This window comes from Lytechinus pictus, chromosome 13, assembly GCF_037042905.1.
Source record: "Lytechinus pictus isolate F3 Inbred chromosome 13, Lp3.0, whole genome shotgun sequence".
Lineage (NCBI taxonomy): Eukaryota > Metazoa > Echinodermata > Echinoidea > Temnopleuroida > Toxopneustidae > Lytechinus > Lytechinus pictus.
The window spans coordinates 9,089,648-9,114,363 of record NC_087257.1 but is presented as its reverse complement, the minus strand read 5'-3'; the positions used below and the strand labels follow the sequence as shown (position 1 = coordinate 9,114,363).

General features: G+C 36.0%; 1 protein-coding gene across 4 annotated transcripts in view; it reads left to right on the top strand.

Annotated features, from left to right (window-relative positions):
• LOC129273968 (lanosterol synthase-like) overlaps positions 1 to 24,704 on the top strand; it is a 31,682-nt gene extending 6,978 nt beyond the window's left edge. For 2 of the 4 annotated variants that reach the window (XR_010295455.1, XR_010295456.1), the window contains exons 7-21: positions 1,799 to 1,934; positions 3,318 to 3,426; positions 4,037 to 4,155; positions 4,932 to 5,029; positions 7,991 to 8,018; positions 8,764 to 8,937; positions 9,903 to 10,052; positions 11,770 to 11,866; positions 13,798 to 13,903; positions 15,236 to 15,301; positions 16,380 to 16,460; positions 17,948 to 18,118; positions 19,878 to 19,956; positions 20,932 to 21,245; positions 24,158 to 24,704. Coding sequence is in view for 2 of the 4 variants with exons in the window: in XM_064108495.1 (XP_063964565.1) it covers positions 1,799 to 1,934; positions 3,318 to 3,426; positions 4,037 to 4,155; positions 4,932 to 5,029; positions 7,991 to 8,018; positions 8,764 to 8,937; positions 9,903 to 10,052; positions 11,770 to 11,866; positions 13,798 to 13,903; positions 15,236 to 15,301; positions 16,380 to 16,460; positions 17,948 to 18,118; positions 19,878 to 19,956; positions 20,932 to 21,102 (1,585 nt within the window). In the remaining 2 variants the exon portion in view is untranslated. Of the gene's footprint in view, positions 1 to 1,798; positions 1,935 to 3,317; positions 3,427 to 4,036; positions 4,156 to 4,931; positions 5,030 to 7,990; positions 8,019 to 8,763; positions 8,938 to 9,902; positions 10,053 to 11,769; positions 11,867 to 13,797; positions 13,904 to 15,235; positions 15,302 to 16,379; positions 16,461 to 17,947; positions 18,119 to 19,877; positions 19,957 to 20,931; positions 24,035 to 24,157 lie in introns of those variants that run through there. The other 2 variants (XM_064108495.1, XM_064108496.1) reach the window with 1 other exon arrangement.
• The last annotated feature ends 12 nt before the right edge of the window (positions 24,705 to 24,716 follow it).

Here is a 24,716-nt window from a genome sequence, read left to right as displayed (position 1 = left end):
TAAAATACATGTTTTTTTCAAAATATTTTCCAGATATGATGTATGTTCACACATTCATCGTTTTCTTGACAATTCAGTGTGCTTATCTTTGTTCACAAAGTGCATTGTGCAAATTTCCTAATGAAAAAATTATGACATTGATGGATTTCCATATACTTGAGGTTGATGGGATCAATCATAACTCTTTGTAAGACGGGCCCAGGTGGGTGTTTCATAAAGCTGTTCGTAAAGTTACGAACGACTTTACGCACGACTGGAACATGTTCTTAGGTCATAACTCAATTACATAGGGATATCACATAGCACAAGAAAGGATCACCAGTCGTGCGTAAAGTCATTCGTATCTTACGAACAGCTTTATGAAACACCCCCCAGATCTATATAATGCTTAGCATACAATGCTTGTATGCTTTATACACACAGAGAAGCTTATTGAGCTGTATGACCCTTCTTATCTGATCACTTAAAAAGTAACTGAATTATTTGTGTAAACATAAGCTACAGTATAGTCAAACTATTCAGGTATATCTACCAGGTTGAATGTTCAAGTAGCTCACAGTATTCAAATCAAGGTTAATGATCCCAGAAAGTTCACTGTGATTTGCAAATTGATGTATCAATGTAATGCAGGATTTGACTTGAAATATTTATTTTATTTGCACAAATTATGATAAAATTGCAAGTATATGGTCAATTTCTCTCTAATTTTAACTTCTGCAGTGGATAAACGTACTTCTTTTTTGTGCCACAAGAGGAGCCAAACAGATAAATAATGCTGTTTTTTTTTTCAATGCAAATATTATTAAACTGTTTGGCATCTTGGTATTCGAATCCTCTTTTGTCATATTAACATTTGATACATAGAGTACTGCAACATAATACATTGACTCCAATGGGGGTAATTATGTATTCAAGAGGTCATATCTAAGGCACCAATGGACCGATTCCCACAAAATTTTGGTAGTGGGGTTTTTTCATCATGCTCTACCAAAATACGGTATCAAAAACGCTGAAATGCAAAATAAGTTTTTTGTGACGTCATCACTTTGGTACTCTATTGTGAACTAATTGTGTATTTATTTTATATTGGATGGCTCAGAATGGAATACCAGAAATATTCCAAGAGTTTGGGAAAACTAACGAGTGGAATATTTCTGGTATTCCATGAAATAAAGCCATCCAAAATAATGATTATCATCTATCCCACCCCTAGCAATCAAAAAGAGGGAGAAATTCGATTAAACAAGTCATATCACTTATCACATAATGGCATCATCACTTCATAAGATCAAATTTGGTCGTTGACGTGCGACTTGCATGTAGTTCATTATGACGTCATTGAGTGCCGTTGTGCTCTTATGCTGCGCATCGCATTGCTTTCATTGTTGTATGTGTTGTATATTTCACGCATTCGCGCATGCGCACTATACTGTTGAATATGCTCTCATATTCAATAGCAACTTTTGTACAGGAGCCTATGGGATATTCTTCGATTTTCGGTCCATTTTAGGGATACGCTCTGATACTGCACAGGCAATTGATGCAGACCGAAATACGCGTTGTTAATGCATCGCTAAAACACTCTAAATAGATGATAATCCAAGATGTCCTGTGGAGTAATTTCAAAAGAAGTTTTAAATAAATCCATGAGACTCCTCTGTTGCTTTGTGAGTGGTTTCAATGTGTAAGTGAACAAGGACTTCTCCATGTTTTAAGATATTTGAGGATATTAGTTTATTTGGGACAAGCACTTTGTCTGAAATAGCTTATTATGATAAATCTATCTTACCCTTTCCAGGTTGTTTCCTCAGTGGTTTCCCGCCCACCCATCTAGTATCTGGTGTCATTGTCGTCAGGTGTACCTACCTATGGGATTCTTCTATGGCATCAAGTTCCAGGCAGAAGAAAATGACCTTATCAGAGAACTCAGGAAGGTAAGACCCCTACCCCCCTCCCCCCTTCCCCCCCCCCCCTTGGCTCCCCCTGTTTGTATTCAAGCTTAAGCCAAAGGTGTCTTAACATTTGCTCCGGCGACAGTTGCTCCAGGCTTTGTTTTGTCTAAGATATACAGGGGTGTGAGAGTTCAGATTTTTATCTGATTTCAGATTTTTTTTGTTTTGATTTTCAGCTTAATTTCAGCTTATTTTTGGCCTTCCTCTGTACAAAAAGTATGGGAGCTCTTTCTATTTCAGATTTTTTCAACACTCTTCAGCTTTTTTCAGATCTTTTTATTTGTGACCACTCACACCCCTGGATTTATAGGGTTTTATGTTAGGTTTAGGATAAGGTATAGTGTTAAATCCAGGGGCCCGTAACGCAAAGCTTTGCAATGATCGTAGAACATTTTTCTGCGATTGATTGCATTGACTACAATGTACAATCAGTCGTAAAAATCAAGCGTACGATTAATCGCTATCCTTAGTGTTACGGGACCCAGGATTGAAGCTGGTAATTCCATTAGTGTGTGGAATTTACAGTGGAGCAAATGTCATGGAAGTAACCCAAATTCATTATGATTTATGTGATACAATGTGATGTCATTTTGTCATTGCATAATGATCCCAAATTCATGCAGCGGACAAAAAAAATCCATCATAATTCTACACTGCTCTCAATGAAAAACATTCATGTATACCTTCCAATAAAGACTGAAATATGTCTCATTTTGAGATATCTTACATTTAGGGTAGAATACTTATCCAAAGTCATGAAATGAATACCAAAATTGACTCTTTTGTCAAAATTAAATACTCGTATTTCAGACCAAAGCATTGAATTTAATGCAGTCCCAAAAATGTTCAATTATTCTTTGGAAATATTTGCATGTATCTTAATGATTTGTTAGGTTATTTTGTTTATGTATGGTTTTCTATTGTTATATTTTGTAAGTAATTGCTGAAGGTTTCCATGGTGAAGAAGAAGAGTGTCACGGTACACCATATATCTTTTGTGGGCATACATTGGTCCTTTTCAGGGTGGTCCTTTTCAGAACCAAATCTGAGAACAAAAGCTACATGGTACACCGTGAAACCACTACACTGATATTGTATTTTCCATCTTAAAAAAAAAATCATATATGTATTTGAAAGTCCTTGGAAACTGCATTTTTTTATATGCCTGTATTCATGGACCAACAAATTAATCTTCAATAACGAATCCTGAATGTTTACCGGTTCAGGAAAAAATCTAAATTCTTATCTTTGTAACTAATTTCAAGCCATGGTCTGAATTTTTGGTTACAAAACTTAATTCTTATTTATAATTTTGTACCCTCCGATTATTTCTTTTATAACTTAACGCTTCTTTTTTTTTGACAGGAAATTTTCAAGGAAGACTTCTCCAGCATACATTGGCCATCACAGAGAAATAACATTTCCAAGTTTGATCTTTACACACCTCATAGTTGGATGTACAATATTGTCATGGGTTAGTCAGTATTATTTACCTTGATCTTTACACACCTCATAGTTGGATGTACAATATTGTCATGGGTTAGTCAGTATTATTGACCTTGATCTTTACACACCTCTTAGTTGGATGTACAATATTGTCATGGGCAAGTCAATACTATTGACCTTGATCTTTATAAACATCTAGTTGGTTGTACAATATTGTCATGGGTAAGTCATTATTATTGACCTTGATCTTAATACACCTCCTAGTTGGTTGTACAAAATTGTCATGGATTAGTCAGTATTATTGACCTTGATCTTTACACACCTCTTAGTTGGATGTACAATATTGTCATGGGCAAGTCAATACTATTGACCTTGATCTTTATAAACATCTAGTTGGTTGTACAATATTGTCATGGGTAAGTCATTATTATTGACCTTGATCTTTATACACCACATAGTTGAATGTAAACAGATTTAAAACTTTAAATTCACATAAAATTTGCTATATATACGTACATACAAATAATATATATATTTTTTTAATGTGATTTTTTAAAATCAATGAAGTTTGTTCATACCTAGGATTGTTTTTCTCACTCGGCACCTTTGTGAATGTTTTATCTTTTGTTCTATTTCAGCCATCTTGGATTTTTACGAGACTTTCCACTCTACCTGGTTAAGAAAGAAGGCATTGGATCACTGCTATGATCACATCAAAGCTGATGATGAATTCACCAAAGGCATCAGTATTGGCCCAGTAAGTCAGAATTTTCATCACAAATTCATTACAATTAGTGGAAATAAGGATATTTCATTTTATATCCTACATGAATTTATTGCTGGATAGTGATTGGTTCAGATAACATCATGTGACCAAACATATTCCAGCTATACAGTGAAAGAAGACATTTTGTTATGCCATGGCATCAGTGATGGAAAAGTCAGGGGGGACGCTAGTGGCTTGTGGATAGAGCATAAACCATGAGAAATCTTGTGTTAATCTTCGACTAAATTTTTTTTTAATTGCGTGTTTTATTGAATAGAAAATCATGATATGTACATTAAATTGAAAAAAAAGACATAGACAACATGAACAATCAGACTGAAAAATGGATAATAAAAGTATAAGAGATGAGCAACTCCATAATAGAAACTTTTATGGCTCAAAATAGGCCTAACTCACTTACTAGAACAGGACTTGGTAACCCTGTACAGCTACTAGTAATTCAAGAAAGCACTGTAAGGTGTAAAATGTACAATAATTTAAAAAGAATAAATAGGTTGGGGATGCAGGATAAACTTTAACTTATTCAAGTCTATGAAGATTTAACATCGCGGATCCAATCTCCATTTTCGAAAATGTGTGGGAACCTTATTATTTTTTTTTTGCCAGATATCTTCAACTAACTTAAAGATGCTTAAAGTTCCTCTACATGGAGCTAAACTATGACCTAATCATCAAAGTTCAGACTTTTGATTGCAAACATTTAGCGATGCAGTGTGGACCTAGCTATTATTGTCTTTGTTTTATAGATCTCTAAAGTGATTCAGATGTTGGTGAGATGGCATGTGGATGGACCTGATTCAGAAGCCTTTAAGATGCACAAGGATCGTATCCCAGACTACTTGTGGTGAGAAATTCATCTCAGATTTACCGACATCCCATTTTGAAGTGGAAGTTTTCATTTCCATGATTTTTTTTAATATATCAGAATTAATTTTGATCCATATTGTTTCATGAGTGTGTAGTGTGCATGGTATACAAACAGCGAATAGGCATTAGTGCGAAATCTCGCACAATTGCACGAATAAGAATATTCGCTATTTGTGTTGTACAACGCCTCGGAATCTAGCGAATATATGAAAAAAAACAAGAGTTTTTCTTTATGAAAAGGGAGCAAAAATATTGAAAGCGAAAAGCAAAATCCCACAAGCGCACATGATCTTGTCATCTTGGGCATCATTGCGCATTTAGCCAGCAGGCTATACGTCTATTGCACCTTCAATTTTACTGAGCGCAATGAATTTAATCGTTTTGTGACGTCACCTCCTAAAGCCATGCAACGGTACATTTTGGATGGTACGTCATGTGTGCAATGGTACAAATGTTTGACATTCAGTCTCCCATTTGCTCGCGTACAACAAGCTAAGTAGGCGTTGCACAATGACTGCTGAATGAAAGGGTTTTAGTGAGTTGTTTAAAGGTCAAGTCCACCTCAGAAAAAAGTTGTTTTGAATCAACAGAGAAAAATCAGACAAGCATAATGCTGAAAATTTCACCAAAATCGAATGTAAAATAAGAAAGTTATGACATTTTGAAATTTTGCTTATTTTTCACAAAATAGTTATATGCACAATTTAGTCACATGCATATGAGAGAATCGATGATGTCCCTCACTCACTATTTCTTTTGTTTTTTATTGTTTGAATTATACAATATTTCAATTTTTACAGATTTGACAATAAGGACCAACTTGACTGAACCATATAATGTTAAGCAATGGTAACTCCACATGTTCAGTGAGAAATAAAACTTTGTTTCACAGGATAATGAGGAGAAAATTAGAATATTTCATATTTCAAATAATAAAATACAAAAGAAAAAGTGAGTGAGTGATGTCATCAGTTCCCTCATTTGCATACCGACCAGGATGTGCATATAACTATTATGTGAAATTAAACAATACTTTAAAATGTCATAACTTTCTTATTTTACATCCGATTTTGATGAAATTTTCAGTATTATGCTCGTTGGATTTTTCTCTTTTTATTCAAATCAACTTTATAGTGAGTGTAGTATGAAAGTGAGAGTGTTTGGAAGAGATTGTTCATAGGCTGAAATAGTGCACACAGTTCCAGTTCTTGTGAAACGATCCTGCCTTTTCTCTGTTCTACCAGGGCAATGGATTTGAATATCAATTACATTGTCCTGATGGAATGGTTTGCAGGTTGGTTTAATGATTCTCGACTGAAACTGTGTATTAAATATGACTGCTTGCTCGTCCCCACACTCCTGCTTTTTGTCTACTTTAATCCTGTTACTCTTTCTTTTTAAATCAGGATGCTTACAAATGCATCCTTAGCTACCACCACCACTATCACTTTCCAGATTTTAGTTTTCTACTCTATCTTTTCCTTTAAGTATGCACGTTAACCCTTTATATTGAGTTATTTCATGTTTGATGTTTTTAACCAGTTGTACTGCTATATTAACCTGTAAATAGTACATTATTCAGCCTTTTGGCTGCGAAGTGCATTGATGATAAACCTATTCAATTTCAATATTGTTGCATAAACGCAGATGAGACGGTTTGCATCAATGTACTCGAGAAGTGATTACTTAGGGGCTTGTGAAAAGAACTTTCCCCCATAATGCCACAGAAGCCCTCGAAAAGCAAACAGGAGACTGAGAAATTACCATATGGTCCAATGTAAACTGTAATACAATGAAGCAAATTTTTGCTGGTGATTTCAAAAAGTATTCCTGGATAAAACCCCCAATTTCTCAGTATACTTGATTTTATTTTTTAAGTACAAGGGTATGATGTCTAATCAAATCTTGAAGTAGTATGCTTGTGATAAAAATGTTTGATATACTGAAATCAAGTGGGTTACAAATGTGTCTGGTGCTATTTTGAAAGCAAGAGAGAGGATAACCAAAATATGATCAGGAGGCATTAACTCTTTGTGCATTAACTCGTTGCGGCCCAGTGGATTAGTCTCTGGACTTTGAAACAGAGGGTTGTGGGTTCAATCCCAGCCGTGGCGTAGTTTCCTTCAGCAAGAAATTTATCCACATTGTGCTGCACTCAACCCAAGTGAGGTGAATGGGTACCTGGCAGGAATTTATTCCTTGAAATGCCGAGCGCTGGAAGCTAGCTGCTTGAGCTACAGCCGGGGTAATAATATCCAAGTCCTTTGGAAGCGCATAGAGACGTTATTCATAATGTGTTATGCGCTATACAAGAACTGACTATTATTATTATTATTTGTAAGCTGGGCCATGAACCCCTCTGTCCTGACTTATTTTCAGGGAGGGAAAAAATTGATTGTTTGTTTGAGCGTGAAACCGAAGGAGCATTGGTGAGAAGTATGCATGGAAAGGGTTAAGAAGTAAAGTACAATGTATTTTATTTCTAAATTTTTGTTACTGAGAGATATTAACTCTTTGCCCACTTTGTTCGACTAGAGTCACATAAAGCAGACTGCCAGGTTCGACTCAAGTCACATTGTATTCACAATACACACAGAGTGCATGAAATATATTGTTCATACACACACATACACAATAGTGATGTGTGCATCGCATTGTACTGTGTACACACAATGCTTTTCTTTATAATGAACCAATCAAAAGCTATTGTGAGCTGAATTAGCAGTGTCCATGTAAAACTGCTCTAAAGGTTGCACCTTCAAATTAATGTGGCGTAGGAGTGATTCTGTCTGTGGCGGGCAGAGAGTTAAAGGTAGAAAATTGGGTGAAGGCATATCTCCAAGGTGTAAAATGGATAAACTGTTCTGAAGATCAGTTTGATTTGACTTTGTTTTCAATGATATTTAGGATTGTGTCTTTTATTTTTTTATTTATATAGGATTGGCTTAGATGGCATGAAAATGCAGGTAAGTGATTAACAGTGTTTTGTCAAAGGAAATTTCTAGTCAATTTGGTTTAAACTTATCACTATTATGGATACATAATGCAAGTCAAAATTGGAAACAAAAAGAAAATTACAGGTGAGAAGGTAAGAATGAAAATGGATAAGGAATTATGTTTTTAAACACTCTGGGTTCCAACTCTTTACCAGTTTCAGCTCTTATTTGTTTTATCTTACATTTGAGACCATTTTTCACAGTAGATCATATTTTCATGATCTTCTTCCTAAATATGAAAAGGGGGCATCGTGGTCTAGTGATTCTGACTCTTGTCTTTCAATCAGAAGGTCGTGGGCTCAAATCCAAGCCATGGTGTGTTTTCCTTCTGCAAGAAATTTACCCACATTGTGCTCTACCCAACCCAGGTGAGGTGAATGGGTACCCGGCAGGAAGAAATTCCTTGAATGCACTGAGTGCTGAAAGGCAACTCGAGCTAAAACTGGGTAATAAAAGTGTGCTTCAGAATAGATTTTTTTCTAGGTAGATGGCACTATATAATTACCTATTATTATTGATATTATAATATTTATTAATAGTATAATTATCATTACTATTACTACTACTATTATTATTATTATTATTATTAATACCACTGCTGCTACTTCTTCTACTACTACTATTTATTCTACTACTACACCCACTACTATTATTATTATTATAGCTTACATTAATTATTTTCACCTTTTCTTCAACTTTCATTTATCTCTTACAGGGAACCAATGGCTCTCAGCTATGGGATACAGCCTTTGCTATACAAGCTTTCCTCGAGGCTGGAGCCGTTTCAGATTTCAAAGACACCTTAATCAACGCTCATGACTTCCTGAAGAACACGCAGATCCCAGACAACCCACCAAACTACCAGAAATACTATCGCCAGATGAACAAGGTACTTTGGGAGACGAGAGTCATTTACTTTACTCTGCAGTAAAACGTGGGTTTCAAAACTTATTTCAGAGGATTTTTCCAGTTGATAAACACAAATGTGTTTTGATTAGTTAAGGGGTTCTGGAAACCCTTTTTGAATCCTGCAAATTTTTGCGGGTCGAAACATGTCTTGAAACTCCACTCTAATTCGATCACTTCCTCTAAGTTCTGATTTCAGGGAGAATGCTTGGGCGACAGTATGCAGCCACATGTAGCCAAAGCAAAAAAGCATGGCCCCTCCTTTTGTCAAATGGTGCAACGTAGCTTTTTTTACTCTGCAATAAGTTATTAGACAGCCGTTTTTGTTAACATGTTTGTAAACGGGAATGGAAACCATGTTTTTATTCAAGAATTTATTTTCTTTAAAATCATAGAAAAACACATGTGAATGGAGAGTGAAAATTTCTACATATAATGTACCAATCTCTCTGTTATTGATATATTCATGTTATTGCTGAAATAAATTGAAAGGGAAATGATCACAAGAATAGCTGAATCAGCAACGTGATGGAAACACAAAAAATATTACAGCTGAAAGAATGTACAGGTACTCTATGTAAGTCGATCTTCCATAGGTTGAATATTTGCCCAAGTTGTAGCAAAATAGATGTATTATGTACCCAGGGACGCCAACTTTCAGACCTTTACTACTTGTTTTCAGCAATAGAAAATGCCCTTTTCATGTGGCAAAGCTTTCATTCTAGATGATGTTAAGGTTCGTTTATCAAGCAATATTGGCCCTGCTGTATATGTCTTCTTAGTCGAATTTCTCATAAGAACAGATATCTCACAAGAATAGGTACTCCTAAGAACAGATTTCTCATAAATTGAACAGGTTTCTGTGATTTCAAAAGATTTGACTAAGGCAGAGTTACCATCCTCATATATTCAGTATAAACTACATATATTTTGTTTTTCATTACTTAGGGAGGCTACCCATTTTCCACCAAGGACTGTGGGTGGATTGTTTCTGACTGTACGGCAGAAGGTCTCAAGTCCGCTATGATGCTGGAGGAGATGTGCCCTTATATCTCTGATCTTATCGGCAAAGAGAGACATTGCCAGGCAGTGGATGTCGTAAGTACATTGTTTAAGTTTCATGACATGTTTTTACCACCTGGTCCCCATAACACAAAGGTTAGCGATTGATTGCTTATTTGAAAGAACACTTCTGATTGGTTCCTAGTGAGTGTACTGAGCAAAATGCGCATGCAACGATGATCTTGATAGGCCATTTCATTCTGCGATTAATCGCTAACCTTTGTGTTACGGGGCTCAGAAGGTGTTGTATTCCTAGTTCCGATTTTTGGACTAATTTCTTTTTATTTTCAGTACACAAAATATAATAGTGTTTTACTAAGTTACTCAGAGCCATGTCTGTTTTTTCCCACGTACTCATTAGAAAAGTATTTCATTAACCTCCTGCTAGCAAATTACTCTGAATTTGATCTACATTACTGTCTTCTGTCTATTATGTGCAACCGTGTTCGATTTGCTTAAGGACGTTCCACAGTTAAAGTGAAATCCATGTCATTTTCACCAAACTTTGCACATAGATACTTTAGAACCTTAATATTCGAAATATGCAAAAATTAACATAGGTCCATGTGCTTGATTTTTTGCTATAGAGCTTCAAGTTCACCCAAATTGATGTTCTTAAGAATTGCGCATTCAAAAGAATTTGGCATTTTTAGACCGCCCAAGATTACTACAATGAGTTTAAACCTCCATTACTCAGTCAAAATACATGAAAAAGTCATCAAATTTCGCAAGAGAGTTAATAATTGTATCGTTAGAATGGAGAATCTGTTAATAGTGCTATTTGTTTGCAATTTTAAGTTTAACAGCACTGTCATTCTTAAAAATGACGTAAAAGATAACAAAATTCCAATCTAAAAAATGTAAAATTTCAGTAACAAACTACAAACGTACAATAAATGCTGCACTTTATTCAAAATCCATGTCATTTTCACCAAAATTTGCAGAGTTGTAGAGGAAGGTATACCTAAGAGGTACAAACATTAAAAAATAGGGGTTCATGTGCTTGTTTTTAAACTATCAGCATTTTTATTAGAGCAAATGTGCTTTTTAAAACACCAAAAATGGGCCGAATGCTTAGTATCTATGTGAAGAAAAAATCAAAACCACTCTACCATTTATTCAAACTCGGGGTAATATTCGTGATTCTTGGCAGCACTGCAGAGTAAAGTATTTTGAAATTGTTGAGAATATTTTTTTGAATGGTCCATGGAATAATTCAATTTTTTAGCTTCATGAAATAACGCATCGGATCTGCAGTTAAAGTGCAGAAGATGAGAAAAATCAGCTCATACCCGCAGCTAATTAATCACCTGTTCATCCATTGTGACGTCAGCGCGCAGAGTGTAAACTATGCGCAGATCATAATGCGCACAAATATAACTGGAACGTCCTTAAATGTATGAGAAAGAGTAAATGATGTGCAGTTTTTCTTTACCCATTGATTTTCAAACACTTGTGAGAAAAAAACCCCTCTGTTCTGGTCAAAATAACATTCTTGTCAATGTCAATAATTTCTTGTTAGGGTTAATTTGTTCTCCAGCAGGTACTAGGTTTAAAGACAGACATTTTTCCTCCATTGTAATGTGCCTTTTCTTGTACTTATCTTTACTTTTTGTTTTGCTGTTTTCTAAGCACCCTTAGCATTAAATAAAAATGGAAAAGATGCTCTATAAGTCCTATGTATTATTCTGATTAAATGTATTTTGTTTCATACGTTCATTTTTAAATATGTGACATGTATGTTATGTTTTAGTTGATTGATATGCGTAATCCAGACGGTGGTTTTGCTACATACGAGACGACCAGAGGAGGATACATCTTAGAGAAACTTAATCCATCCGAAGTATTTGGTAAGAAGTTGTATCCCTCATGACTTATGTGGGAAGACCTATGTAATATTTAATCAAGTTTAATTAGGTTACAAGCACAAAGGGAGACTGACCAATAATAATTAAAATTCTGAGTGAGACTGAGGTTATGAAATTTTTATCATCACCATCATCATTGACATAATTATCATAATCAATAACTTTTATCGTCATCATCATTCACCGTTTTACATCATCTCACCATTGTCATCATCACCAAATATCATAATCATCATCATTTTCATCATCATCATCACCATCATTACCATCATCATCATTACCATCATCATCATCATCATCATCACCATCATCATCATTACCATCATCACCATCATTACCATCATCATCATTACCATCATCATCATCATCATCATTTTCATCATCACCATCATTACCATCATCATCATCATGCTATAGATACTTAGGAACGAAAATCGACAGTAAACTGTCGTGGGATGCAAAGTCAAAATGGACTTTGACCAAATGCAACCAACGGTTATATTTCCTCAGAAAGTTAAAGTACTTCCATGTAAATGATAGTATCCTGTATCTATTTTACTAGTCGATCATCCAGAGTATCATTACTTTTGATTCAATCATCTGGTTTAATAACGCAAAACAGAGAGATAAAATAAAGCTTAGAAGACTTGTTAAGCAAGCCAGCAAAATAATGAATAACACTGTTGACTTAGATGAAATCTGTAAAGAAAGAGTACTTTCGAAAGCTCTCTCCATTATTTCTGATCAAACCCACCCCCTGAATTATAGACAGTATATTCAATTAAGAAGGGGACGAAGACTGAAATCTGTAAAAGCAAGAACCAGTCGCCGCATTAATTCGTTCGTCCCTTCCTCCATAAGAGTTGTCAATGAAATACAGTAGAATAAGGAGTGTGGTTTATCTGTAGAAACAAAGAGAAAATGTAGCAGACAACTCTGCAACCTACATGTCAATAGTAACTGTAGAGTTTTAGAGATGAGAAAGTTGGGAAGATATGTCCCTTTTATCTCTCGCTGTACCCCCCCCCCCCCCCGCCCGCGACTGCATGTCTTAACTTGAAAGGAGGAAGTATTGAAATATGTAAAACCAAGATCTAGCTACAGCTTTAATTGATATCACTTTCAGAATGAAGAAAATAAATAATGTTTAATACATAATATATTCACAACGTTTATACCATAAAAACATTAAAAATATAATCAACAAATAAATGAATGAATGAATAACTGAATAAATAAATAAATGCTCAATAACTATGCCAGCAAAGTCATCGATTTTAATTCATGTATACATTACATGTATTTTATAACTGTACATTCACGATGATTACGTTCATGTTCATGTTTATATGTTACCGGTATGTTCATTGTTGTTATGTTATTCTGTGAATTTTATTTTTGTTGCAAGAATTGTCAAGTTATACAATTATCCGTTTTAAAGGACAAATAAATGAAATGAAATGAAAATCATCATTATCATCACCATCATCATCATCATTACCATCATCATCATTTTCATCATCTTTACCATCATCATCATCATCATTACCATCATCATCATTGTAATTATCACCATCACCATCATCATCATCATCATCATCATCAGCAACAACAACAAAATCATCATCGTTGTCATCTTCATCATCATTGTATTCACCATTGATATCTTTCTGCCTGGAATGGAACCCTATCTTATTTTACAGATTAAAATCATTGAATTTGATAGATTGAAGTTGTTAGATTAAAGTCACAGCAAGGATATGAGAAATAGATCATAATATTACAGACAAAGAACAACCAAGTTTATTTATTATGAATTGTTTTCACTTTCTCATCTTTTGTCACTCTTCTTTTCATATTTGGAAAATGCTTTTAACCCCTAACAATTATATCTATTCTCCTTTCCTACAAAGGTGATATCATGATAGATTATACCTACGTGGAATGCACCGTTGCCGTTCTCCTTGCCCTTAAACACTTCCACACTCAATATCCAGAGTACAGGACGGATGAGATCAGGTAAAACATGCTGTAGGAAATGCAAATCCATTATCAACGTTTTTGTCTTGCCAGCATGGCAGAAGCAAGACAGAGGCACAGCTTTTCTGACAGCTATGGCGTCATTTTCCTCATCATAACCTTGACAGTATGGGGATCTATTTTATGAAACTTGGACATAAGAGTAATCAAGTGTCACAGAATTGTTTTCACAACTTTCAGGCCACATGATCAAGGTCAAAGGTCATTTAGGGTCAATGAATTTTGACCATGTTGTGGTACCCAGTAGCGTACACAGGATTTTTGAAGGGGGGGTTCAAGCTGAAAGAAATGTTGACAAGCAAAAAAAATAAAGTTTTCCCGAAAAATTGGAGGTCGTTTCGTACCAAAAAAATACTTTTTTTTTTTTTGGGGGGGGTTGGAGCTCTGTAACCACCTCCCTGCATAAAAAAAAAAAAGGGTTCAAAAAATTTTTAGGGGGAGGGGGGGGGGTTTAAACTCCTGTTTGTATTAGCATTGTTTGATCCCAAAGATTAGGATATTCAGGACTTTCAGTGACCACGTTCTCATTACGCTTTCTAAAACTAGTTTACGGGAAAGCGGTTCAGGAAACCAGTTGGGAAGATCGCTTTGCTAGCGTTCCCATTTGATCACACGAAAGTGGTTTTCAAAATCACTTCACGTAAAGCGATCTTGTTGCTATGGGAACGCTCTCAGTGGGGTGACATGTTTCGCGCGAAATTCAAAACCGCAGCGTAGGCATTCTACACTTGTTGTGTGGAGTAGCGCACTCAAAATGTGCGAAGATCGCTATCCGAAGAACGGTTGTGTCCTCACTTGCGCAAAAACAAGTTTAACGAGGCAAAGCGATCTTGAAAATACATCCTGAGGTGGTTCATGAACCGGTTTGGAAGATCGCTTCTACCGTTCTCATTACACTTTAAACTAGTTTCCACCAAACTAGTTTTAGGAAGGTAGTGAGAACGGTGTCGGTGTTACTTTTCAACCAAACTATGAATTGAGTTGTTTGTTTATCTCATGTAGAATGCCATGCAGTTAAATCTGCCTTTTGAAGAATACCCTCATCTAAACATGTGTTCTTTTTGCAATTAATTGACTTTATATGCCTTTTGAAGATGATTTCACATGGATGGGGAACTTCTATGACAAAGCCATTTATTCCTTAATTTATTTTATTTAGGCAAAGTTAACCATTTTTCTTAAAAATCTGTCGCTGTTGTTTGTAAACATGCAATTGTTCTTTAACTTTTTGATATTTTTTCTTGCTCTTGCCATCACTTCTTGCCGTATTTACTGATTTAAGCTTCATTGGTGTTATTTTTATTCATACAGATCAGTCATGGACCAAGCGTTCGACTACGTCGAAGGAATGCAGAAACCAGATGGATCGTGGGAAGGGTAATTGATTAACTATAGTAGTAATGGACAGACATAAAGGCCCAAATTCACAAAGGTGGTTTTGAAATCCCACGGTTGAATCCATGGTTTATGCAGATTTCCTGTATAAATTATGCTTTTAATTTAGTGTGTTTCGGGCGCGTGTATAAAAAATTCCAATGCTGGTGCGCACTTTTGTCACAGTGCGCCAATTTGACGCCTGTTACCATAGTTAGATACGCTATTGTATTTATGAATCCACTGTTTGAAGAGTGGACTCATAGCGTGGATAACTACAGCAACAGGCGTCAATTTGGTGCACTGTGACAAAAGTGCGCATCAGCATTGGACATTTTTTAATATACGCGGTAAAATAAGCGTAATTTATACAGGAAATCTGCATAAGCCATGGACTCAATCGTGGGTTTTCAAAACCACCTTTGTGAATTCGGGCCTATGAAATGTTATACACACACCTTGGACTGTCACTGTAGATTTCATATTCATTGATATAGGCCATGTGTCTGCTGCATTGTTCATAGATAATGCATATATCAATTTTTCATGGATCTTTCAGAACTGTTATACACTAACTAAAATACTTGTATGCTATTTACCGTTTACATAATAAACCAAGTCTCCCACGTGTGTTAAACAAATACCACACAAATCTGAGTTAATCATCATATGAGAGCTGTGCAATACTGTGCTATTTATATTTTTATCCCTGTATATCTCTATTTTTAACTCACATATCGCTGGTGGGCTGATAAAATCTCATATCTCAAAATTAAGAAAATTTGAGGTCAGCTTAGGAAAGGCTGTATTTTAAAATGATAGCAATGGTGGCAGTCTCATATTGTTTGAAAATAGTCTCCTGATACCTGTGAAGATCTCTTTCGAGACAAAGAAGGTTGCTACCCATGTTATTAAAAATCTAGTTTATTCTGGGCTGTCATCAAAATATTCAGACTTTGAGATACATGGTTTCATCAGCCCACCAGCGATATGTAAATTTAGTCTATATATGTATATTTGTTTGTCTTTTACCAGCTCTGATGCAAGAGTAATAATTATAATTTATATGAATCGTTTACAGGTCATGGGGAGTCTGTTTTACTTATGCTGCCTGGTTTGGTCTCGAGGGGTTCGGCTGTATGGGACTCAGATATGATAAAGAGTAAGATCAGTATTAATTCCTACATTTACATGAATAGACCTGGTGCATTGATGTCATTGCGCCGCCATCTTAGAGGCTGATGCCATTGCCTTGCATGCGTTGGGGATGTGCAGCTGGCGCATCTCTGACAACTCCCTTTACACATATTCCTATATCCTCTGAGGGAGGGCGCTATGAGACCTATGACCTCATATGTATACTGTCTATAGTAGCTTGATAGGAAATGAAGTTGAATCTGCTGAAGTCAATTCTCTTCAGTCAAAGAAATAACTTGGGCACAGTTTGACTTTCTAAAGAATAAATCAAAACTAGTAAAAGTTAATTTTTTTCAACTTTTCTTCTATTTTTTTTGTTCATTACACATGCTTTGTATATTCTGTCGACCATTTCATAGAGTTACGTATGGTAGGTTTGGCATTATGGCAAGTATCATGGTTAAAGGGCTCAGCATCAAATTACAATCAAGGTTACCATGGTTACTACAAGATAACTACACAATTGTATATCTTTTCAAAAAAAAAATTTATTTGTTCATTTCAGAAAAAAAGTATACTGAGATATTTGAATCAGATAAGTTGAATGTTGCTGAGATATGCAGTACTGTATATAAAAAAGAAAGCAACATTTTCACTATATTTTGTTTATTACCTTTGTTCATTTGGCTTACACATATCATCACAAAATAACTTAAATATGAAAACCAAATACAGATTCTAAGTTATTATCCCTCAAATTCCAGTATGTCTGTTTAAGAGAAACAGCTATGACGCATCCTGAAAACTCAATACCCCTTTACATTTCTTGGAGTTGTTAGGCTTGAAATGAAGTTAATGATAACGATAATAATGAAGACTTGCTTGATTGTTAACCCTTAACACTTTATAATCTCCATAAACATATAATTTGTTTTTGATAAAGTTATTCTTGTAAGCTTCACCCATTCAACACCTATAAACGTCACTAAATTTGGTGGATTCACAGTATGGTGTGCCACATATCGGTTGCAGTGGACAGGCAGATATTCGCAATGCCTTATGGGAAAAATCAACATCTGTTGCGCATGCTAGTGCATACATGCGATTATGCTGCACTGGCAGACGCAGTAGGCCGCCGGCTTGCATAAAATTATACTGTTTACCGTGGTCCAGAAGGTGGGAGAGAAATTTGCTGCATAATTCTTTGAGAATTTTAGACCGTTTTCAGTGAATTCATCCTCCGATTTTGCTAAATGGTTTTCATTTTTTGAAGCATCACAGTCACATTACAGTACACTTGCACTATGTGCTGCCTGCGCGTGATGTCGACCCTGAAGTTAAAAAATTTGCCCTTCCGCTGCAACTGATAGATGGCGCATTGTATTGTTAACCCACGGAATTAATGACATTCACCCTCAATTTTAGCAGTAATATCAGATAATTTGAATAAATTGAATTAAGAGCATAAAATGTTTTACTCTGTTTTGTCTTTTTTTCTCCTTACCCTGATAGTCTTGCGAGTGCGGAGGTGAAGAAGGCGTGTCAGTTCTTGATCTCGAAGCAGATGGATGACGGAGGATGGGGAGAAAAGTTCGAGTCGTGCGAGGAGCGCCGCTACGTCCAGTGTGAGAAGTCGCAGGTTATCAACACTTGCTGGGCGTTGCTCGGACTGATGGCTGTCAGGTATGTATATGAATACTCGGACTGATATATGTTATAAACTACTGAAATCCTTTCATCTGATTGGTCAAAAGGAAGATTTACATCGACAGGACACTTCACGATATCGTTGGCATTCATTCGAACATTTGTATTAGTCGGTTTGGGGTCAACATAATATTTTCAGATTTTTGCAGAGAATGGCAGTCCGATTTCATATGTGGCGAAATCATTAATGAAATCATTTTTTTTGTGTGTGTGGTTCAGAGATATGTAAAGATTTGAAATACCAACACACATAATTTTTTACAAAATGTGCTTTAATACTTAATGTCCGCTTTGCATGTATGTCTAGTGGTTCTGACTCGTGCCTTTCAATCAGAGGGTCGTGGGTCCAAATCCCAGCCATGGCGTACATGTAGTTTCCTTCAGCAAGAAATTCATCCACATTGTTCTGCACTCAATCCAGGTGAAGTACATGGGTTCCTGGCAGGATTATTCATTCCTTGAAATGCATTTGTGCCAAGGAATGGTGTATTAAATGGGGGCTATTAAAGCCAGGCTTATAATCACAACAATGCTTTGAGCATTCTACAGTGTGGATACATGCACCTTGTAAGTTAGGTTATTGTTATAATCATAATTAAAGGACAAGTCCACCCCAACAAAAAGTTGATTTGAATAAAAAGAGAAAATCCAACAAGCATTACACTGAAAATTTCATCAAAATCGGATGCAAAATAAGAAAGTTATGACATTTTAAAGTTTCGCTTAATTTCACAAAACAGTTATATGCACATCCTGGCTGGTATGCAAATGAGGAGACTGATGACGTCATCCACTCACTATTTCTTTTGTATTTCATTATATGAAATAGGGGATATTCTATTTACTCATTGTCAAGTGAAACGACGATTAATTCCTCCCTGAACATGTGGAATTAGCATAGTTTAATACTATATGGTACAGTCAAGTTGGTCCTTATTATCATATCTATAAGAAATTAAATATTGTATAATTCAAACAATAAAAAACAAAAGAAATAGTGAGTGATGGACATCATCGACTGACTCACCTAGTTGTACATATCACTGTTTTGTGAAAAATAAGCAAAACTTTAAAAATGTCATAACTTTCTTATTTTACATCCGATTTTGATGAAATTTTCAGCACTATGCTAGTTAGATTTTTCTCTATTTATTCAAGTCAGCATTTTCCTGGGGTGGACTTGACCTTAAATTACATGCATCAGTTAATTAGGGCTGAGCGTGTATGATTTTCCTGACATTTCTGTGACCATCTGAGAGGACTGCAACGAACCTCCAAAAATATTGTTGACCAGGTGGGTGTTTCATAAAGCTATTCGTAAGTCAAGAGCGACTTTAAGAACGACCGGTGATCCTTTATTGTGGTAAATGGTATATTCATTGGCGATGGTCAAGTGCGTAAGAAAGGCTCACCAGTCGTTCTTAAAGTCGCTCTTAACTTACGAACAGCTTTATGAAACGGCCCCTGGAAACCCTGAACCAGGCAAAAAATTAATGTTTTAATTTTCGGGGGCTACTTTTCACAACCCACTGCCTACATCTGCAATCATTGGATGAGCTTTAACATTGCAGTGAGTGGGTTTTTTTTTTTTTTGGGGGGGAGGGGGAGGCTGTTTTTATTATCCAGGGCTTTTTGAGCATTTTGAGGGCATTATCGTCCCGAGCCCTCGTGTAATTTTTCCCCCTGCCCTACACCTAGTTGATAAAATTCTCTTATCTGTATCATGATTCTTTAGGTACCCAGATCGTAAGGTGATAGATCGTGGTATCCAGCTCATAATGTCGAGACAGTGTGAGAACGGAGACTGGCCTCAGGTAAGTAGTGGCAATTTACCTCTAGCGTTATTCATAATTTTGGCCCTCAAACACCATATATCGCGGAGGCGCGATAGCGCAGTCGGTAGAGCGGGGGTTGCGAATTCTGATGACCCAGGTTCGATTACCACTCAGTGCGCTAGTGCCCTTTGGTAAGGCATTAAATCCTCATTACCGGGTCTCTCGGAGATGACCTTAAGCCGTCGGTCCTCTTTTGCTTGCCTACAAGCAATCATGCTTTCTTAGCAATCGGGTAAACAATCACCACCATTTATCCTGAAGAGAGCTGGGGGAATTATTTTCTTGTCAGAGCAGAGGGGGCCATTAGGGCCACTGTGCCCATATCCTGACATAAAATAAGTGAGTGTAGTGAGGATTTTTAGGTTGTCACAATGAAAAAAAAATGAGTTGGTCTTATCATGGTCACACCAAACACTATGTATGGGACTGCACAAGATTATTTTGCGTGAAAAATCCTTCTCGACTACACGGCACCTTTTAAAACTTATGTTGTTGAACCTAATTCCATGGACTTGTAATAACTCCTAGTCGAGTCATTTTCAAAGAATAATAGAAATGTAATCTTTGGCAAGAGTACCACAGAAACTAAAACTGTTCGGAACATACTGGCCAAAATTCACGAAATTGGAAGGGTTATAAAATCATTGACGATGCAGATTTTTTTTTTGGTACATAAATGTGCTTACTTCAGCACCTACACTGCATGCTGTTGGCAAAGAACCCATGGTTTTGTACCTCCTCCTAGTTCTTTTCCTTCTTGAAACAGCACAGGCCACCGTCTCTGGTGTATTGTTGTACTGGTGAAGTGTATGTACATCATCCGATATATAGTTATAAGCTATTTCTTAATACAGTTACAACCTAGTATTTTGTGAATACTGGCCACTGTGTTTTCATCACTACTCCTTCAACTCTTCAACGTTTGATGAATGATTTCTATTCTTGATTTCTTAGGAGAACATCATGGGTGTCTTCAACAAGTCCTGCGCCATCAGCTACACCAGTTATCGTAACATCTTCCCCATCTGGACACTGGGACGCTACGCCAAGCTCTATCCCAACGACGCCGCCTCTCCGTCCGAAGACAAGTCTGACAGCAACAGTTCAGACTGGGAAAAATTGTAATCGTGTTTTTCAGTAATTAATTGGCAATTCCATAAAATATTCAGCAACTTTATGGCCCGAATTCACAAAGGTGGTTTTGAAAACCCACGGTTGAATCCATGGTTTATGCAGATTTCCTGTATAAATTACGCTTAATTAAGCGCGTATCGGGTGCGTGTGTAAGAAATGTCCCATGCAGATGCGCGATTTTGTCACAGTGCGCCAAATTGACGCCTGTTACCATGGTTAGATATGCTATTTTATTAATGAGTCCACTGTTTGAAGAGTGGACTCATGAATAAAAACAGTGGACTCATTAATAAAATAGCGTGGATAACCACGGCAACAGGCGTCAATTTGACGCACTTTGACAAAAACGCGCATCAGCATTGGACATTTTTTAATATACGCGGTAAAATAAGCGTAATTTATACAGGAAATCTGCATAAACCATGGATTTAACCGTGGGTTTTCAAAACCACCTTTGTGAGTTCGGGCCTATATGTCTGACCCACATTCTCTTCATTTTTTCCATGACTGAACAATCTGCTCAAGCCTTGATCATTTGAGAATATTTCATATGTTTTTTTATGAATAAGAAAACAGAGACAAATCATTTCAGGAAGGAGGCAAATTGGGGGTCAGATTTCATATTGCATGGAATTGCCCTATTTGGTTTAATTTGCAGATTTTCTTCTGTAGGAATCAAGTTAACCATATCTAGGCCGGGGTAATTTGGGAGTTCATATGGCCGGGGGGGGGGGGGGGGGGCCTCCCCTTGAGATCTCGGTCGTCGACCGCGCAATCGCGCCGAAAATTGGCAGGCAGGTTGTCTTGGATATAATCTACAAAATTGTATAGTAATTAATTTCATGCAAATTGCTAATAAGTAATTATGCTAATTTATGCGTAATTAGTATGCGAAATCATACTTTTTTCTCTAACTCCCTCAATAAAGCTCCAAATGTTCCTATTTTTGGCATAGAAACATGTTAACATGAAAAAAATTGTGATATCAGATCAATTTTTTATGTATTATGTTTTTTTTTTTCTATTTGTTATGCGTATTTTCGGAACCACGTACCCGGGTGACGCAAAATTGGTCTCAAAACTTGCGAAAGACTTGAAAGAAAAAAGGCAGCGAGTGGCGCGGTCAAAAAATCGTGCGGCGAAAATATTGCACGAAGCGTTGAGGGGGGCCTCCAAGGCCTAGATAGGGTTAAATTTCATTTGATGAAAAATTAAGAATTCAGAGCCCTGTCTTGCAAAAAATATTGCAATAGAACTCTGTTTGCAATTAATCCAATGATTTTTAAATACAAGGGGTGTTTCTCAAACATGTAAGTTGATAGGATGATAGGAATTTGTAGTCTCTCTAATACGAGTTAATCTATGAAATGGAAGAATATCGTGTATGTAGTAACGTATGGTATCAGGGTTCACATAAATGATTGCTCAGAACAGCTAATAGGCGAATAGCATACATTAACGTAAAAAGGAATCTCATTCTTGAGATACCTTCATGGGAAAAGGGTTGAATTAGAGAGATAGGTCTTTTGATTGCTAGAAAAAAATTTATGGGCATTGCATTGTCGGCTGAGCACGTAATCGACTCCCACACAAGGGGACTATACCATACTTAGTAAAATGCTGATGATGATGAAAAATGTAATAAACAGCAACTCTATAGTATACAAATATGCCAGGCTTTGAGTGAATATAGCGGGAATTATTTATCCGAGGTTGGACTGGCATTACTGTTTTTCCTAGTACAAACAAGGATGAATGATTCCCTCTATACTTTCTAAATATAGGCCTGGTATATTTGTTTTATAGTCTACATCTAATAAGTTAGAACAATAGATCTTGATTATCTAGTTCTTGTATACATAATTCATCCTTTTTTAATCTGAAACAAAATATAGATAACGTACTGCGCTGACTGATCTACTTTTCCTGAAGCCATGCGCTCAGCAAAACGCGGATTGGTACCTGCGTCGTCCGTTCACGGGACTTGCCCGGTAGAGTCATCTTGCGCCCGAGAGATTGCATGACCTGTGACGTCAATGATGGAATAGTGCACTATTTCATCATTGACGTCATGGAATAGTAAATTTTCTTTAGTGGGCATGTTATTTTCAACATCATCGCAAAATAGTGAGATTATGTTTGGTCACATGATGCTATTTAGACCAATCAGCATACAGGATTTAATTTATGTAGGATATAATGTTATTTATCTGTAAGAAATATTCAAAATATACTCCCACTGATCAACTAGTAAAATTATGGTAAGATTTAAACAATGTTCACTGTATGTATATACATGTGAAAATTATATCTAAATGCTGATTATAAAGTAACAACCAGGCTATACTGAGTGTAATGCAATGAAGTAAGGTTCTGGTCTGTATATTTACAATCTTGGCACGTAGTGCATTGTGTGGTTGTATTGAAAAAACTTTGATGAAGATAATCAAGCAGGCATTAATTAAATTATGATTTTTATTTTTTATTTTCATCATAGATCGTTCCCTTTGTAGCCTACAGACTACTCTGATTAGTTGCTCTGATCAATCGATGAAAATAAACCAAAATTAATCCCTTGTTTGTGTTAAAAGGAAAATGAAATCTTTGGAACAAGATAGCTTGTGTGAAAACAGAAAAATCAAAGAAACAGATCAACGAAAGTTTGAGAAAAATCGGACAAATAATGAGAAAGTTATGAGCATTTGAATATTGCGATCACTAATGCTATGGAGGTCCTCAAATTGGCAATGCGACAAAGATGTGTGATGTCACTTGTGAACAACTCTCCCCATTAATTTAGTATATATTTCACTTAAATTGCCTCTTATTACATCTATCCGTAGATCATGTGTTCTTTCTATAGGAGGGCATGTAATACAGATTTTGAAAGAATACATCATGGATAAAGAGTTTGTATCGCCATAAAAAAAAAAAAAAAAAAGAGACATTTTGAGGGTATTTTATAGTACATCAAAGGGAAAGTTGTTCACATGTGACATCACACATCCTTGTCGCATTGCCAATGTGAAGATCTCCATAGCATTAGTGATTGCAATATTCAAATGATCATAACTTTCTCATTATTTGTCCGATTTTTCTCAAACTTTCTTTGTTCATATTCTTTGATTTTTATGTTTCGACACACGCCTACTTGTTCCAAAGGTTTCATTCCCCTTTAAGCAACTACTTCGTATCGTTATGAATAGATTTATAATAGAGACATGTGGATCTTATAAGCTTGTGTAATTGTGAGCTTATTTATCAGGGTATTGACTTAGACATTCAAGAAATGTCAGTTTTGTGTGGAAAAGGGAATTGGGAAGGTGTCCACATTACTTAATCAGAGATGGGTACAATATGATATCTTCTGTAAGAAGAATCTCACTATTTGATATATCGTGCTAAAACTAATGTATTTCTGCTGTCTTTATCACTGAAATAAAAATAAATTTTTGTCGATGGTATTGTTTTTATCAAATTGATTATTGAGAATAATACATTGTACTTCGATTCAGGATTTGGGAATAAGTATTAGATATATGTTTGATGATTTTGCATGTAATGTAAATAAAAGCAACGAGGAAGTAAATTGATATTGCTCTTGT